Source organism: Oryza glaberrima, chromosome 6, assembly GCF_000147395.1.
Source record: "Oryza glaberrima chromosome 6, OglaRS2, whole genome shotgun sequence".
NCBI lineage: Eukaryota > Viridiplantae > Streptophyta > Magnoliopsida > Poales > Poaceae > Oryza > Oryza glaberrima.
This window is the reverse complement of record NC_068331.1, coordinates 18,106,873-18,123,985: the sequence shown is the minus strand read 5'-3', so window position 1 is coordinate 18,123,985 and position 17,113 is coordinate 18,106,873. Positions and strand designations below refer to the sequence as shown.

At 43.6% G+C, this 17,113-nt stretch overlaps 1 protein-coding gene across 1 annotated transcript; it reads left to right on the top strand.

The window, feature by feature from the left end:
- The first annotated feature begins 6,176 nt into the window (after window positions 1-6,176).
- On the top strand, window positions 6,177-7,096 carry LOC127777813 (leaf-specific thionin-like). Its single transcript, XM_052304432.1, has 3 exons — window positions 6,177-6,478; window positions 6,678-6,746; window positions 6,849-7,096. Exons 1-3 carry the CDS (start codon window positions 6,241-6,243, stop codon window positions 6,947-6,949), a joined length of 408 nt encoding a protein of 135 aa, XP_052160392.1. The 5' UTR covers window positions 6,177-6,240; the 3' UTR covers window positions 6,950-7,096.
- The last annotated feature ends 10,017 nt before the right edge of the window (window positions 7,097-17,113 follow it).

Sequence of the window (17,113 nt, the reverse complement as noted above, 5' to 3'; positions counted from 1 at the left end):
TGAGGAGCCTGGGGCCCAACCTGTTTTGGGACCCGACCACACGTGGCCCTTGTAATCACACGTTTCTCCTTGAGAGAAGCGTCAAGACTGTTAATATTTCTTAACGACATTACTAGAAATATAATTCCCAGAAATGACGCTGAAATATTCTTGGTATAATTATGGTTACAGATATAATCCGCAAGCGCATGTATATACCATTGTAGCATTTTAGTCGGAAGTAATCCAAGGTATCGTATTTATTTAACCCGAAGAGAGTACTATGCTAATAATTTATATATTACTTGTATATACCAAAATCTATGCAGGGGTTAATCAATTCAAAGGGTAGGATAAGGTTTACACATAGAAGAACTAAAAACTACTCTGCTAAAATATAACCTAGGCTAAGTGGAGAAAAAATAAGAAAAGATTCATTCCTATACTTCTTGTATATAATTAATTTAGTTTACACTTGGTAGTATACAACTTGCTAGTATACAATCATGCAACCAATACCCCCTAACTATGCGCTCCTAGTGTTTCGAAAGACCACCCTTGATTGCTGAGTTCCTTACGACATCCCATCATGGCCATCCGACCAGTAATGAAAACGGAGGAGTACCCAAACCGGGAAAGTTCCTTACAATGCTAACGTGGAGGAATATACGTACTGAGCTGTCACCATCAGCGGCCCACCTCTACTGACCTGTAGCATATAACTGCAATTAATGGTATTTAATAATCTAAGCACCATGCTCACATTACCACATACTACTCCATATCGCTGTAGCAGACATAGATCAATCATAAAAATGAACATTAAACCCACACCAAAGCATATCTCTCGTAAGCCAGTTACACAATTATATCGAGATAAGTGCGAACTAAAGTCGGTACTCGAGTAATATGAAGTAAGTAAAAGACCGAAATTATATAAAGAATAATATTTCATTAATACTATAAGTCTTACAAAAGAAGGAGGAGCTATTAGAGCCATACCCAAAATCTCCTGAAGACTCGACGACTAAGAGAACTATTCTATTTGTACTCCACTAGCACTAGAACAATAAATTAACAAAACTGGAGAGAGAGCTTCTTGATCTTCTTCTTGAGTGTGTGTTGGAGTGGAGTGAGGTGACCTCCATTTATAGGCTGCCAATGACGGTTGTGGCAGTCGGAAATGTTAGAAATACCCCGCAACCGTCATTAGGAAGCAATCCTGGACGTCCATGTGAAAGGAGACGATCAACGGCGCTGCTGAGGGTTCGGCCGAACCCTGGCCTGGCCCAATCGGCCCAAATCTTGGCAAGTGCGTCTCCTGATAACTCCTCAGTCCAGTGGTGTAGTGGTTGGCCCTATTTGATGTTATTACATTGGATTTGTAAGGCCATCCACCCATAAGTCTTCCTCTTGATGGAGTTCGATTGATTGCTCAGTTATTTTTCCATCAATTCCCCTTCATTTATGTAGCAATCTCTGCAAACAAATAATTTTACCAAGTGCAAGTGGATATAGATTATTCTTAAACAAAATATGCATGCAAGCATAACTAGTTCTCCTTTATTCCGGATATATTGACGGTCAAAATTAGTCTATAACTACTGTCAACAGAGACATACAAGATCTACATATTTCCTCATCAAAGACATCATCTAAAATATCCAATCTCCGTGTAAGGGGCACAGGGGCGTAGGCGAAGACTTGTGTACGTCAAGTCCTCGACCCCCCCTCCCCTCCCACCGCGACAGTTGTAAAATAGGTTTGTAAAAAAGATTCCAAATCGACCGGATTGAAAAGACGTGGAAAAGACAGTGGCGTTGAGTCATGTAGGACATGCGCAGGTCTAGACACGGGTCGTGCATGCCCAGCGACACCCATTTCTACCAACTGGGTGAAAAGGGAGCCGTGCCGCCATCTTGCTGAGGTTGAGGCTTCACTAGGCCCACCACTGTTGGTAATTCTTACGATCACAGATAAAATCCGCAAGCGCACGGATATACCGATGTAGCACTTCCCCTACGGAGTATTCCAAAGGGTATCGAATCCAAGGGATATGTATGTGGTCAGATCTTCCTCTGGTTGATCCAAGGACACCAAGCAAATGATAGGCCAGGATAGAGAGGATTTACTGGTGAGAAACAGTGTCTAGGGAAAGCTTACGTTTAATCCTAACGACTTTAGGCACTGGCAACCCGCTGTTCCCAGATGTCGCTCTACTACGTACCCGAACAGGGAGGACTTAAATGATTTCGAGGGCTGTCACCACCTCTACACCTACCTCAAACGTATTGTGAGATACACAGCAATTACTGCATAACAATTACCTAAACACCACGTCTAAGTAATTAATATCTACTTTAGTGTTTATAACTCACCAAAGCAATCACTATATTTTAGTTGATTATAGTGAACAATAATCCCTTATGCTATTTAGGAACTAACCAAGAAATAATTATCACAAGATAAATCTAAATTACTCAGGAAGAATATTATATTGAAATCAGAGTAATGAACAGAATAAAAGAAATGAGAGAAGATTACCGACAACTCCAGAATTCTTCTGACTTCTTCTACTCTACTCTCTTCATATTCTAGTATACAATATAGAACAATAGAGCCTCTTATAATTCAGCTCAAGCTTGGGAGTGTGTGTGAGAGTGAAGGAGTGAAGCTCCTTTTATAGGGCAGTTATGACGATTGTGAGAAGGGGGAAATGTCCGAACTGCCCCGCAACCATCATTAGGAGAGCATCTAGAGCGTCCACACCAAACCCCAGGATCAACGGTGATCAGGGGGGTTCGGCCGAATCAGGGGGTTCTGCCGAACCTGGGCTGGGCCCACCCGGCCTGGCCTTCAGCCTGTGGACTCCCCTAACTCTCCTCTGCCCATTTCTCGGAGTGTTGGGCTGAGTCTTTGATATTTCGATGAAGTTCACAACCCATCCTTGTGTGGATATACATTTCTCCTCACTTTAGTCTGATTTTCCTCCTAACTTTAGGGTTTATCACCTGTATACAAATATACACCAACACATGTAAAATATGTGAGATTAAACACCTATCACTATGTTGGATATTTTATTATCTGAACTTTATGCAGATGTTGGCGGTATAGAATTGACGTTTAACAGCCGCCAACAACCACATGACACGTGGTCAACAATGTGAAATCCCAGTTGGCCCGTCCGGTGCTTGGAGAGCCCAGTGCAATCTAACAGTAGGATTTTGGTAGGTTTCTCGGGGAGATCTGAAGGGAACCAACTGGCAATGACAAAACAACTCAAGCAACAAGTTTTAAAAGGAACAGGACATGCCAGTTAGAAATGGTTCTAGCTTGTACTTTGCCAGATCTAGATAACAACAACCACCGAACAGGAGTAGGTTGTTACACCTCTGGGTGGCCCGAACCTGTATAATCCTCTGTGTTGGCTTGGATTTTGCTAGCTCGTGCGCATCGGCGTGACATCACAATTTGTCGTTCACGACTAACCCCCGGTCAAATCTTCATTAGGGGTGGGGTCTGCACAACCCCCCCCCCCCCCCCCCCCGAGTCCGGGGAATCGTTTCTCCAAGAACAATAGGTCAAAAAGTTCTACCCCTCCAGCAATTACAAGTGGGGCTACAAAAGGGCCGCCTGCAAAAGTACGGCATGCGCTCCTTTATACTATCTTGCCTGTAAAATATCAGTTTTTATAGACAAGGACTTAAGACGTCTACGTGCAAAAATGGGAGGGGCTTTAAAACATAGGATCACGGCCAACGAGCGCACCCGCCACTCCCTCACCCTAACTCCTCCGCCTCCCAACCCCTCACACCTCTCAACTCTCTCAGGCATCACCACTCTCCCTCACCCTGTCCACTCCCCACTCCTCCACTTCCCCTTCCACTTCACTCTCTTCCTGATATGGCCAGAGGAGAGGAAGCCTGTGGTAGAGGAGGAGGAGGCGGCGGTGGCCCTCCCTTCCCCTCCCTATCCTAGATTTTCCTGGAGGAAAGGAGGGCGTCAGCAGTAGCATCAAAGGCCAGCGGAAATGGCCCTCCTCTCCCCTCCCTAGCTCCCTCCCTCTCCCATGCAGTATTTTACTAGAGGGGAGGAGGGCAGCGATGGTAGTGACAGCTGTAGCAACAGGAGATTCTCGAAGACGGGGTGGCGTGGCTCTCCTCCACTACACTCGATCATGTCCCCTTGCTCTCCTAGATCTGGCCGAAGGGAAGGTGTCCATGGTGGCAACGGGGGCGGGGATGGCAACGGCAGCATGTGATGACAGGGGGGGCGGCGGGGGGGGAGGGGGGCTGCCCAGGTTTCGGCAGCGGATCTAGCCATGGAGGTGATGGCGAGCAGTTCAATTGGCGACCACTAGCTCCTCGATCCCTCTGGCACGGCAGTGACATGGTGAAGCAGCAGATCCGGCAATAGCGTGTGGCATGCATCCTGACCCAATTAGGACGAGACCACTGAGGTCCATCAGAACTATGTGCACATTTTTAGTACCACCTTGCAAGTTTAGCAAGGGTGGAACAAACTTAAAAGGCTTTGTTCCTCCAACCATAACACTCCTAGATTAACCCTTTTAAATGAAGCAATGATGAAAGTATAAGTGAGGTGAAATGTGCAAGTGGGTCTGCTCATCAGATTAGCTCAGCTATGTGGTTCTAGAGAGTAGGCTATTACACCACGGTTCCTCCACTTCCTTTCCCTACCCTCTCCTGGATCCGGTGATGAGAGGTAGATCCGATGAAATCTGGGTACATACCTTCCCCTTTTTCAATTCCTAGTTTCTCTGTTTCCAATTCATGGGGTTGGTGATCTATCTTACAGGAGATGAAAATATCACTGTTGCTGTGGCTAAGGAAGCATGCAGATCATTTTTTGGCGTTTGATGTTGATTGAAAATTTATGAATTCTGTAAATTCCATCTCTCGTTTTTCTAGTTACTAATTTGTAAATTTGTGCAACCGGTGAATGGTGTAAATTGTGATGTAAACTGAGGTGCTATGTGGATTTGGAAATCTGGGGTTCATTTGGAAATAATTGTTATGGATTGGATCTGATCCAGCGGATCGAGGCACCGCGTATGCTGTCGGTGCAGGCGGAGCAATGCCGGTTCATCCCAGTGAATTGTTTTTTCGCTGGAACAATTTTCGTAGGCATATGGTATACTTTAGCCGCCCGTGAAAATCGGTTTTGATAGGCGGCCACCCGCCTAACCTAAACAATACATTACTTTCATAGGCGTTAAAAAGATATATGGTGGAGCGGCTGACCGCCTAATTAGGATTGATCTTTTTTGGACGGAGTGAGTAATTGAGATTTTCTTTAATTAAATATTTAATAGCGACATAGCTATACAGGCTGTTACTACTAGGTAGATGCTAGTAAGGCAGAAGATGCCATGTGATTAAGCTTTAGAGCCTATTTAGGGGAGTTTCTAACTGCTGTAGCTTCTTCCAAAATAATGGTTCATATTATGTGAAACTGCAGTTGTAGAATCCAAAAAATGAACTAGAAGCTAGAAGCTGGGTTTTATTTCCAGCTTCTCCAGATTCTCACCATGTTGCTTCCCATAATTTTAAACTCCCCCAAACAGAACCTTAATGTCACATCACGTTCACCACATGGGTTGCCAAAAGTTTTGCATGAAATGGGAGTTACAGTCTACACAAGACAGTACACAATACACTCTTGATCTGCGGGAAGCTACAGGCTACTTCCTCCGGTTCCATAATTCTTACATTTTGGCTAAGATTGAGGTTAAATTTTTCAAACTTTGATTATCAATAACTGTGAAGCAATTTAGTTTAAAGTTATTAGAACAACATATATATCGATTTGTCTTACACAGTATTACAATAAAAGAAAAAAATTATTAATTTACTGTATATATTATAATAGGAAAACAAGTCAATATACATTTTAGAGATCGTGTCATTATCAAAAACATTAAGAATTATGAAACCAAATGGAGTAGCTGCTAAGTACGTAGACCAAGCCATCCATATGTGTCATGCAATTAAGTGGCTTGATCACAAAACAAACACATACAGAGTACAGATCAGCAATATATGACTATTAAAAACTAAAATAAGATAATCATCTGTATCATGCAGATGCAGCTTGGACGTGATCCTGGCTTTGCCTATAAATAGGCGTGCCTCATGCTAATCGTAGGCACAAACACAAGAAAGCAGTAGCCTTTGAGCCCTCTTGCTTTAACTTGTTGATCCTCGAGTAAATCTTATTGAAAACTAGATAGGAAACATGGAAGCTGTGAAGAGTTTGATTGTGTGTGTTCTGGTGCTAGGGTTAGTCCTGCAGCATGAGCATATCCAAGTGGAAGCTAAGAGCTGCTGCCCATCAACCACGGCAAGAAACATATATAACTCATGCCGTTTTACGGGTGCCTCAAGGGACAAATGTTGTAAAATCTCTGGCTGCAAAATTGTTGATGGGAAATGCAAGCCTCCTTTCATTCACCGCACCCTTCACCCTGACTCCGGTAAATTAAACACAGTAACTCTCATTGTCTACTACTATACTACTTCTTTGTTACATTCACCCAACCAAACTAATGTATATTAATTCCCCTTCTCTAATTGTTTGGGCTGTTATTTTTCGTAATATTTGCTGGCACAAACATTTATGAATGAATGGAATTAGTTTTACTAAAAGCTATATCCTCATGCATGGTTTTGCAGAGGAATCGGATGTATTGGACTTCTGCAAGCTAGGATGTACTTCGTCCGTATGCAGCAACATGAACACTTGTAAGTTATAGTAGAGAAAACATCAAACTAATTTACCATTTTCAACAAAACATACGTAGAAAAAAAATAGCTAATGAATAGAGAATCATTTTTTCCTTTCAGTTGCTGGCAACGAAGAAGGGAATCATGCCGTTGATCGTTGCAACGAAGCGTGCTACCGCTTCTGCACCAATGAAGCTGAAATTGTCACCGTTGCTTCCTAAGCAAAGTGCATCGATCATGCAAAGTTATGCCGCTCTGGAGTAGTCATAAATAAGTTGGATATGATGATATCCAAAGCTAGAGTGCCATGGATCTCTATCTTGTCTTGTGCCACTTTATATTTCCAATAAGCCATGATAATCGCGTGATCTGCCATCTTTTCTGTATCAGTATGTGAGCATATGTAGAGTGATAATATCATTGGCTAATAAATAAATCTTATCATCATTATGGATCCCTTAGAGTTTTTAGTCCCCAATAATGTGCTTATTAAAGTTATATAATGCATTGTAAATACATCGGATCTAAGGTAGTATATTCGAATACTACTATATATTTAATTGGAGTACATGATCAATGGAGCTAGATAGTCCATAACAGGGTATACGCACATACATATACATGCTGCAGAAAAGAAATAATTTATCGTTTAGGCAATGGATAATTACTTAATTAAAAGGGTAATTAAGAAAAACACAATGAATACAGTTAATGTTCGCTCAACTTAAGCACCATGTCTGACATAGAAAGCACCTTTCTTGTGTGTCATGAATTAGGGGCTATTTGGATGGGAGGGACATAGTCCTCTCACAGAAATATAAGTCTTTTTGGAGGGACTTAAAAATTTTTATGAGGGACTAACTCCCATCCAAACAGGGCCTTATTATATATTGAGCTCATAAGAAGAAGATTAAAGTCAGTCAATAACACATAATGTAGCTATTCCCTCCGTTTCACAATATAAGTCATTCTAGTATTTCTCACATTCATATTGTTGTTAATTAATGAATCTACATCAATATAAATATGGGAAATGCTAGAATGACTTACATCGTGAAATAGAGGAAGTATTATTCATCTCTTATATATATGCTTATGGACCATCCAAAATACTCCCTCCGTCCGACGCCGTTAACTTTTTTAAATATGTTGGACCGTTCGTCTTATTCAAAAAATTTGTGAAATATATAAAACTATATGTATACATAAAAGTATATTTAACAATGAATAAAATAATAGAAAATAATTAATAATTACTTATTTTTTAAAATAAGATGAACGGTCAAACATATTTGAAAAAAGTCAATGGCGTTAAAGATGGAGGGAGTATTTCACATGCCTTATTGGCGACAACAAAATCAGCTCAACAACTACCCATATATTTATACTTACCTTGAGAACTTACAGATCCAACTTCTTGTTTAACATATGTCTGCTTGGAAAGCACCGGAGCATTATAAAATTATTACACCTGCAAGCCAGTAATGAACTAACGCCTGTATTTTTCTGTATTTTTCATGGGCACCAATAATACAAGGGGAAACATATCTTACTCAAGTAGGGGAAACATGTTCTAGAGGAAAAATATTCTGGGGAAATAAATAATACAAGGGATGGTAGAACCTGTTAGTAACCGTCCAAGAAAGCAACAGCTGGTTCATGCCCCACAAAACAACAGAAAATGATTGAGTTACCTTACAGCTGATTCAGGCTGTGTCTCGTGTGCCAAAAAAAATTTTTAAGTATACTGACAGAAACTTGAAGTATTAAACATTGACTAATAACAAAATAAATTACAGATTTCGCCTATAAACTACGAGATAAATCTATTAAGTCTAATTAATTCATCATTAGCAAATATTTACTGTAGCACCATATTGTCAAATCATGGTGTAATTAGCCTCAAAAGATTCGTCTCGCTATTTACATATAAACTGTGTAATTGTTTTTTTTTCACATTTAATGCTCCATACATATGTCCAAACATTTGATGTGACGAAAAAGTTGGAAGTTTGAAAAAAAAAAGTTTGAATCAAAACACGGCCTCGGTATATTTTTTTTCTGATGAACGATACACACCGATTTTTTTCTCTGTACAGGCCAAGTTGAAGGAAGTATATAGATGCACTGATGCTTATCACCATGAAGAACACTAGATACAGACATCGCTGAGTTGTTCTTTTTAATGCTTGTTTGGGTACGTACACTCGTTCAGGGCTTCTCAATTGTGCTGGGCAGCTGATAGCAGTTTTTTTTTTTTTGGCTATAACCTCAAAATTTAGGAACTAGGGATGGGGTCGATGTATGTTCAGGCTGACTGACGCCCTGACTCAAAGCACGACTAGAACAAGATGATGTCTGAGGTATGACTGCCATTTGGAGCTCCGTGGAAGATGAGCATATGAGGTGAAAAAACAGGACTTTATGTTGAATAAAGATGATGAATTTTAAAATCCTCATTAAATTAAAAGATCATTGCAGGTGAAAATTGAGGAAATTTCAACTAACAGGAGCTTCAACAACAATAATTGGGTTAACGTCAAGCTCATTATAAATCAATTAGACTTATTCCACAATCACAACACGAAATGCATACACATGTGCATCATTTACTTATATATGCTTCAAACTTTGAAGGTGCACCAACAACCTCCCTATTGATATATAGCTATTCTCTTACAAACTAACTGTGTAAATGTGTAAGTTGCATCCTCGCAAAATTGTTCAGACATGTGACAATCTAACAGATTTGAGACTATAGCATCCCCGAGGACACTTCCACATATATCTAGGGCCCAACAAATGGCTGAGGCCGTAAGGCCTAGTACACACTCTATCTAGCTTGGATGTTTTCACGGTGGCGTGTAACAACAATTAATATAATCCTTTGGTCATACACATTTGACATACAAAACAAACTCAGTTAAACTTCTGAAAACATTGACAATTGGTATAACATGTTCATGATACTATGGTACACTAAAAACACCTTATATAGAGGCACTTTTTCGTATAGACGGTTTTCATGTGCCACTAAAATCAGGAGTTCAATAAAAGAATAGAGAAACTTTTTAGAGACACTTTTTACTCTGAAAATACTTGTTGGTATTTCTTACGACCACAGATAAATCCGCAAGCGCACAGAATACCGTTGTAGCACTTCACCACCCCAAAAGGATATCGAACTCACGGAACATGTGTAATCTACCTAAGGCCCGTTGTAGCACTTCACCACCCCAAAAAGATATCGAACTCACGGAACGTGTGTAATCTACCTAAGGCTAAGACTATCCAAGGACAACAACTAATGATAGGCAGGCTAGGCTAGAGAGGACTTTCTATATGTTTTAATTATCTAAGCTAAGCAAAGGTAATTTTCTATCTGTTGCTTCGGGCACCGACCCCTGCTGGTCTGCCAGCGTGGTTCCGGCTATAGCTCTACGATGTATCCGAACGTGGAGGATTACTAGGACGGGATTCAGGGCTGTCACCACCTGCCGCCTACCTCTGACAAATCCGTGGGATACAAAACAAACAAAGGTAATCTCTAACCTAGACACCACGTCTAAGTTATTAATTACTACTCTACTACTTGCGCATGAACTTCCTTCTCTATCCGGAGTCCTAGTACTAGAGCACTTAGTATAAATACTAAACAATGAACCCGCTAGACAGAAATCTATCTTACTTAGAAAAAGTAATTAAATAACATAAGAAAGGAACATGAATGCTTACTTTATAGAAGAAGTTTCTCCGAACCCAGAGCAGAGTGTACCAACAGCTCCGGTACTCCTCCCAAATTTCTCCTAGGAAGCTACACTCGTTGAGGTAGAAGTCGGATGAGCGCCAAACTTCCGGGCACTCCTCTAGAGCTTCCCCTCACTCTCTACCTTATTCTAATGTACAAAAGATACAATAGAGCCTCTTGTAATTTAGCTCAAAGTTGTGTGTCGGAAATGAGAGTGAACTACTCCTTATATAGGCAGGTATGATAGTTACAGCCTATGCGAAATGACCAAACTACCCTGGAACCGCCATCAGGAAGTAATCAGGGCCATCCACGCAAAATTTGGTGATCAACGGCCACCAAAAGGGTTCGGCCAAACTGGTCGGCCGAACCCGGGACGGCTCCGTTCGGCCCGTTTTTCGTCGTGGACACTAATTTTGAGGCCCTCAGCCCATTGGCATCATAGTTGGGCCCATTTGGAGTTGTTTACTTGACTTATAGGGCCTCCAATCTGTGTAAATGTGTTATGAATGCGCGGAGGTGCAGTTTGTCGCTTGACGGATGTGTTTTTTTCTCAAAATACCTGCATACACATATTTCACCAACACTAGTGGAAATGATTAGTAATAATACCTACCACTAAGTTGGATACCATGTTTTATTTCATTATATGCGGGTATTGACGGTTAGATATTATGATTTAAGGACCGTCAACCATACTTTATGTCACGCTCGGAATTTCTATCCAAAATTCCAAACGCTTACATGTGTGTGAACCCTCGTCCAGGAATCAGCCAAGGCACACAATAACAAATTGATAATAGAGTACAATTATTACTCTAATTAATAAGCGAATAAAATGTCATTACAGAGGTGGATAGTTCCTCTCAATCAATAAAGATCTAAGCAGCGGAAAAAAATAAGATAAACGGCGCAGACGACTCCACTCCACAGACAGCTTGACCAGGGCTACACCTAATCCTCCACACCATCAGCATCGCTGTAGAATTCATCCTCTGATGAATGATTGCAAGGTGAGTATATGACATACTCAGCAAGCCACGCAGCAAATATGCAAGTGCACAGGATAACAAAGGATGGCATAGTAGGGTTTCGTTTGCATAAACAGCATTTAATAAACATTTCAGAATTTAATAAAACAGTTAAGTAATAATTAAACAATATTAACCCAACGCTATACAACATACCCTGTTGCATAGGCCCAACCATTCTGAACAACCAATCCCAGCTGCACAGTTCTATCTCCAAACCAGGAATATACCATTCCAAACCAGGAGCTAATCAAATTATTACTAGTTATAGCATCTTTTATTATGATGAAAGGTGTGAGACTAATCACGAAAGACATTGTTAGACCCGCCCATAACCGCGGGCACGGCTATTCGAATAGTTTTACTCTGGCCAGAAGTGTACCACTGTACCCACAAGACACAGCCCCACAACATGTCACCATGTGCCTCAATACCACCACGGTACCTCGGAAAGGAGCTGTGACAGTACCCCTCACACAACACAATTCACCACAGCGCACCGTTCCTGGATCATAATCACCCCCTTATAAACAAGGCATGGACTCCCCAGCGACCCCCGTGGGCTTATCTCCGCCACTTCTCAGTCTGGTGCCCCGCAATGAACCACGCTATACAAAAGGTAAAGCCGTTGCCCATGCTGGCTTGTGGTTGGCACGGTTAATGTTTCACAACCGAAACTCGTGAACCGGTCCTTAATTGTCATGAGCACGACCATCAAAACCATGTGCTCACAACCCACCATTATCAGGTTTTAGTTGGCAAATCAATTAATTAACTAATCATGATTAACCATCACGAGCTATCATTAAGCCATCATTAATTAGTAGTGAGTCATAAGTTATCCCAATGGTGTGCTAAGGTTTCTAAGCATGGCTAAGCAATCATATCTAATATCTAGCTGAACCAATATATAAAGCTCAACTAGTCAAGTTATAATAACTCAAGGTATCAAGGAATAAAGTAATCAAGAACAAAAGGGCTATAACAAACAATAGGTTAATTCCACCCAATGACATTCGAAAATAAATGCAATAGTTGAATAGAAACAATAGCTTTAAACGGGATCAACATGCTCAAAGCGTTGTTTGGGATCTGTGTGACTTGCCTTGCTGGCCTTGGAACTCTTCAAATTCTTCTCCTGCGAAAACGGACTCTCCAGGAACGTCGGAATCTAAAGAGAAAAGAGCAAAAACACCAAAACAGCACATAAACAAGCATGAACAGTACATGTGGATATTTTTAACATGTAGATCTCAATTTTAGAAAAATTTAGAGACTTGAACCAACTAAATCCGAGCTAAGATGAATTAGTTATGAATTTTTAAAGATTAAATCGGATTAAAACACTTATATGGATTTTAATTGAATTATGACGCAATAATGAATTATTTTTTAAAAGAAAAAGGGGATTATTGCGTCAGCGTCTAGGGTTTGCGGTGGACCGGGCGCACGGCTACGGTTCACAAGATTGGACGGCCGAGATCGATCCATCCAAAACGGACGGCCGAGATCGATCGGTCCACAGCCAGACCACGGCGGTCGGCACCGATGACGTCAGCGGTGACGTCGCCACCGGCGGCGACTCGGGCGCGCATGCTCGCCGGCGAACGACGGTGCGGCGGCGCGAACGGTGAGCACCTACGGGTAGCGGACGGCACGGCGAACTCACCAGTGACCAAAACGGCGGCGGAAAACCAACGGACGGCGACGGCGACGAGGAAGAAGCGGCGGCGACCTTCGGCTTGACGACGGCGACGGTGCTCCGGCGGTCTACAGCGACGACGGAGGGGCGGACGAGGTCGGCGACGGCTTGGCGATCACGACGGCGGCCTCCCCGAACGACGGCGACGACCGGAGCGACGGCGGCGCACGGCTGGAGCGATGGCGGCGACGGCGGCGCTTAGCTACACAGTGCTAGGGCTCTACCGGCGACGAGAGGCGTAGGCGAGGGTGGCGACGGGTAGCGGAGGACCTGGGGATCCTTTTAAAGGGGCAAGGAGGCGGCGGCGAAGGCCCACGATGACCGGCGACACGAAGGAAAGGTCTAGGGTTCGGGAGAGAGAGACGAATCCGATTCGAGATCGAATCCTTCGCTTTCCAAACGATTTAGATGAAGTTTCCAAAAGGGAAAAGGTAGAGGAGGTCCCGAAGATCATTTCCCCTCTATTAATTTCACCGGAGAAGGAAAGAAGCGGCCGGATTTGGAAGGAGACGGCGGCGACGCGGCGCTAGGGTTCGGGCGCGACGGCGGCGCAAGGAGGACGACGAGTCCGACAGGTGGGCCCCACCTGTCAGCGAGCGGACGCGCGCGCGCGAGCGGGCGGCTGCGGGCCGGCTTGGGCCGAGGAAGAGAGAGAGGGTTTTGGGCCGACTTTCGGCCCAAAGCCAAAAGAGACTTTTAAAAACCTTTTTCAATTTAAATTATTCATGAAATGCAATTCCATTTATTAAAAAAAATACTTCCTTAGCTCAAATAAATCCCAGAAAAATCTAGGAATTATAGAATCAAGCAAAGTATTTAATGAAATTTTATCTGGCCCCATTTTATATTGGAATTTATTATTTAAAATTAGATCTTCTCTTCTAGGCTTTTAAAATTATTCTATTAATTCTAATTAAACAACAATTTATATTTTTAGGATTTTTAGGATGTGACACTTTATCAGCATTTTTGTTTGTTAAATTTATATTATAGAGGCATATTTTGTCACGACCGGAAATAACCCAACAGGCATTCTATACGTTTGTGCATAATTCCTTGTCCCAGGAGGCAAGGTACACACAATTTGGTACAAACCAGAGTTTAACAAGCAGAAGCGTAAATAGTACTTATATTACATGGGCGACCAAAGGCCCAGCACACACAGAAAAACAAAGAAGCGCGGAAGACTAGGGCGAAGACCACAGGCACATGACGACAGGCACAAGCTAGACACCAAACCCCTTATCCTCCGGGAACTTCTCTTCTGGGTTGGGGAAAAATTGAGCAAGATTGAGTACAACCATCGTACTCAACAAGTCATACCGACAAATGCACAATAATTGCAAAGGGGTACAAAGGGGGTTTGGTTTTGCAGTAAACAACATTTAAAAGTCACTTAGTTGCTCAAAGCTATTTTGTAAACTCAAACCTAAGTCTACACATTATTATTAAACAAGGTCGTGAACCCACCCGAACCTGCCTTAGCCCAAGGCCTAGGATGAGTCGGACCGAACTGGCAGCCTTAAACTGGGCCCCAGTTCGTCCCAAGCCAACTCAGGCCATCCATTCCAAATTTTAGTTCATTAGCAAGTTTTAGGTATTAAACCACTAACTTGGGTACATTGCTAGGCTTGCCCATAATCGTGACATAGTTCTTAACCCATCTTAGCCATGAACAAGAGTACTGACGACCTAACGCCTGCCTACAGCCGGGGTTCCCGGGACAGGTAGGTTATGGTTGAGCCCCATGGCATCAGGACATCCCTCGGGAGTGACCAACTGGATGCCTGACATGTGCCACGACATCTCGACTATCGGACAAACCGCCTGTGTAGCCTTCGTTTGCCTCAGAGATATCCATCGCCTCGACTTTATCCATCTCTATTCGTGTCCTTTTGTTCATGTCCATACTGACATATGAACTAAGCCTTACCCATTAGACATGTGGAAGTACGGTAGTGCTTTGCAACTGAGGCCCGAAGATCGGTCCTTATGATGGCCGAGGTGCTACTATCAAAACCATGCACCTCGAGCCCAGCCTAAAACCATTTGGGGATTATGAATAGAGGGGGAGGTGTACGTCCAATTCTAACATAAGCCAACCATTCCATAATATCCAAGTGATATGAAAATTCCCGAAGTCTAAAGTTATAAAACCACCTAGTTTTGCCTTATTAAAAAGCGAAGCATCTACCTAAATTCATACTAGGGTTTTATTTTCCGAGAGTAAGCAAATGATAATAACAAAAGCAATGATAAGGCTATAATAAGGATTAATAGGAATGCTAAACAAAACATTGATAATGCAGGAATTTAAATAAAGCGGTAATACAATAATTTAAAATAAAACAATTTCAAAACATGGGACATTAATATGTTCAATGGAGATGTGACTTGCCTTGCTCACTTTCCCAAACTTTGGCTTCAACTCTCAAGTAGAGCGGTTCTTCCGGAGCTACAACATCTACACGACCAACGGAAAGGAAAAAGGCTTTTACTCTAATGAAATCCACATAAGAGACAAAAAAAAAGCACAAAAATGGGTTCTTGACTTCCTAAGGAAAAATTAGATACTTGAACGGTCCAATTCCAAGTTCAAACGGTCAAGTCATGGGCATTTGAAATTTATGTGTTGTTTAGATGGATACTTGTGTCAGCACCGAGGGGTGATGCGCGAGCCAAGTCCACGGGTGTAGGACCCACGCGGCAGCCACACGGTCCACGGTGGACTGGGTGCACGGGGTCGCCATCCATCGGCGCCATGGGCCCCACGCGTTAGCCACCCGACAGGTAGAAGCGGCTAACAGGCAGGCCCCACTCGGCGCGCTTGGAGACAGCCACGATGGCGCGACCGGCGGGAGGCTGCGGCCACGCCCCTATGGTCCCCACCGATGACCATAGGCGTGGCAGAGCGACAGCCAAAGAGGGGGAGGAAGAGGGGGAAAGGAGGGGACGGTCACCTCGGTTCGGCGGCGGCGACGAAAAAGGCAGCCGGAGAGGAGGGAGGTGGCGATGCGGCTTTGGTCGACAGGGAGAACACCGTTCTGGCGGTCGACGGGCGAAGCAGAGGGGCGGACGGAGTCGGCTACATCGCAGCGAGGCTGGAGGTGGCGGTGGCGACGCGAGAGAGGGTCCCGGCCGGCAGCAATGCCTAGCCGGAGGTCGTCAACGATGGCGGAGAGAGAGAGCAGCGATGGGAGCTCGTTTCCAAGGGGAAAAGAGGGTGGTGAGTGGCAAAAATGGAGAGGGGGATGTGGGGAGGGTTTTCATAGTGGCGGGGCGAGAGAGAGGGCTAGGAAGAGAGGAAAATGGCGGCAGCAAATCCGGCCGCCATCAATGGCGCTGGCAAGATTCGTGGAGCGAACCCGGCTGCGTTGATCAGGGAGAGAGAGGGGAAATAGGGGGAAAGGGGGAGGGAATCACGGGGAATATTCGCCCCATTCAATTCATGTGGGAACGGCCGGGGGCAGTGAGAATCGTGGCGGCGGCACTAGGTGCAGCGGCGGGAGGAGGTTACGATGGGTGGGACCCACCCGTCAGCGAGGGCAGTCGGGCAGGCCCACTTGTCGGCGGCTATGGCGCGGGGCGCGGGGCGTGGCCGAGCAGGTCGGCTCACTAGCGGGGAGGGGAGAGGGAGGTGGACTGGGCCTTAATCATACTCTATCTCTAATTGGCAATGACGGTTATTCCAATCTAAGCCCATGCCGAGACCAAGTCATGCTGTATTGACCATCGGCTTCATCAACATAAATCAACTTCATACTCTATTTTTAGCAGATGCGCAGTCCGACTCCAAATTCAGTTCGATTCAACACCAAATCTGCTTCGATCCTCTTCCTTCTTCTCCAAATCTGATGCCAAATTCCGTTGTTAACAAGGGCCAAATCAACCCCCGGCCCCAGCC

Excerpts from the sequence above, each read along its gene's own strand:
- LOC127777813 (XM_052304432.1), top strand. The coding sequence starts at position 6,241 with ATGGAAGCTGTGAAGAGTTTGATTGTGTGTGTTCTGGTGCTAGGGTTA. Across the intron at positions 6,479-6,677 it reads CACCCTTCACCCTGACTCCG|AGGAATCGGATGTATTGGAC; the intron begins GTAAATTAAACA and ends ATGGTTTTGCAG. Across the intron at positions 6,747-6,848 it reads ATGCAGCAACATGAACACTT|TTGCTGGCAACGAAGAAGGG; the intron begins GTAAGTTATAGT and ends TTTTCCTTTCAG.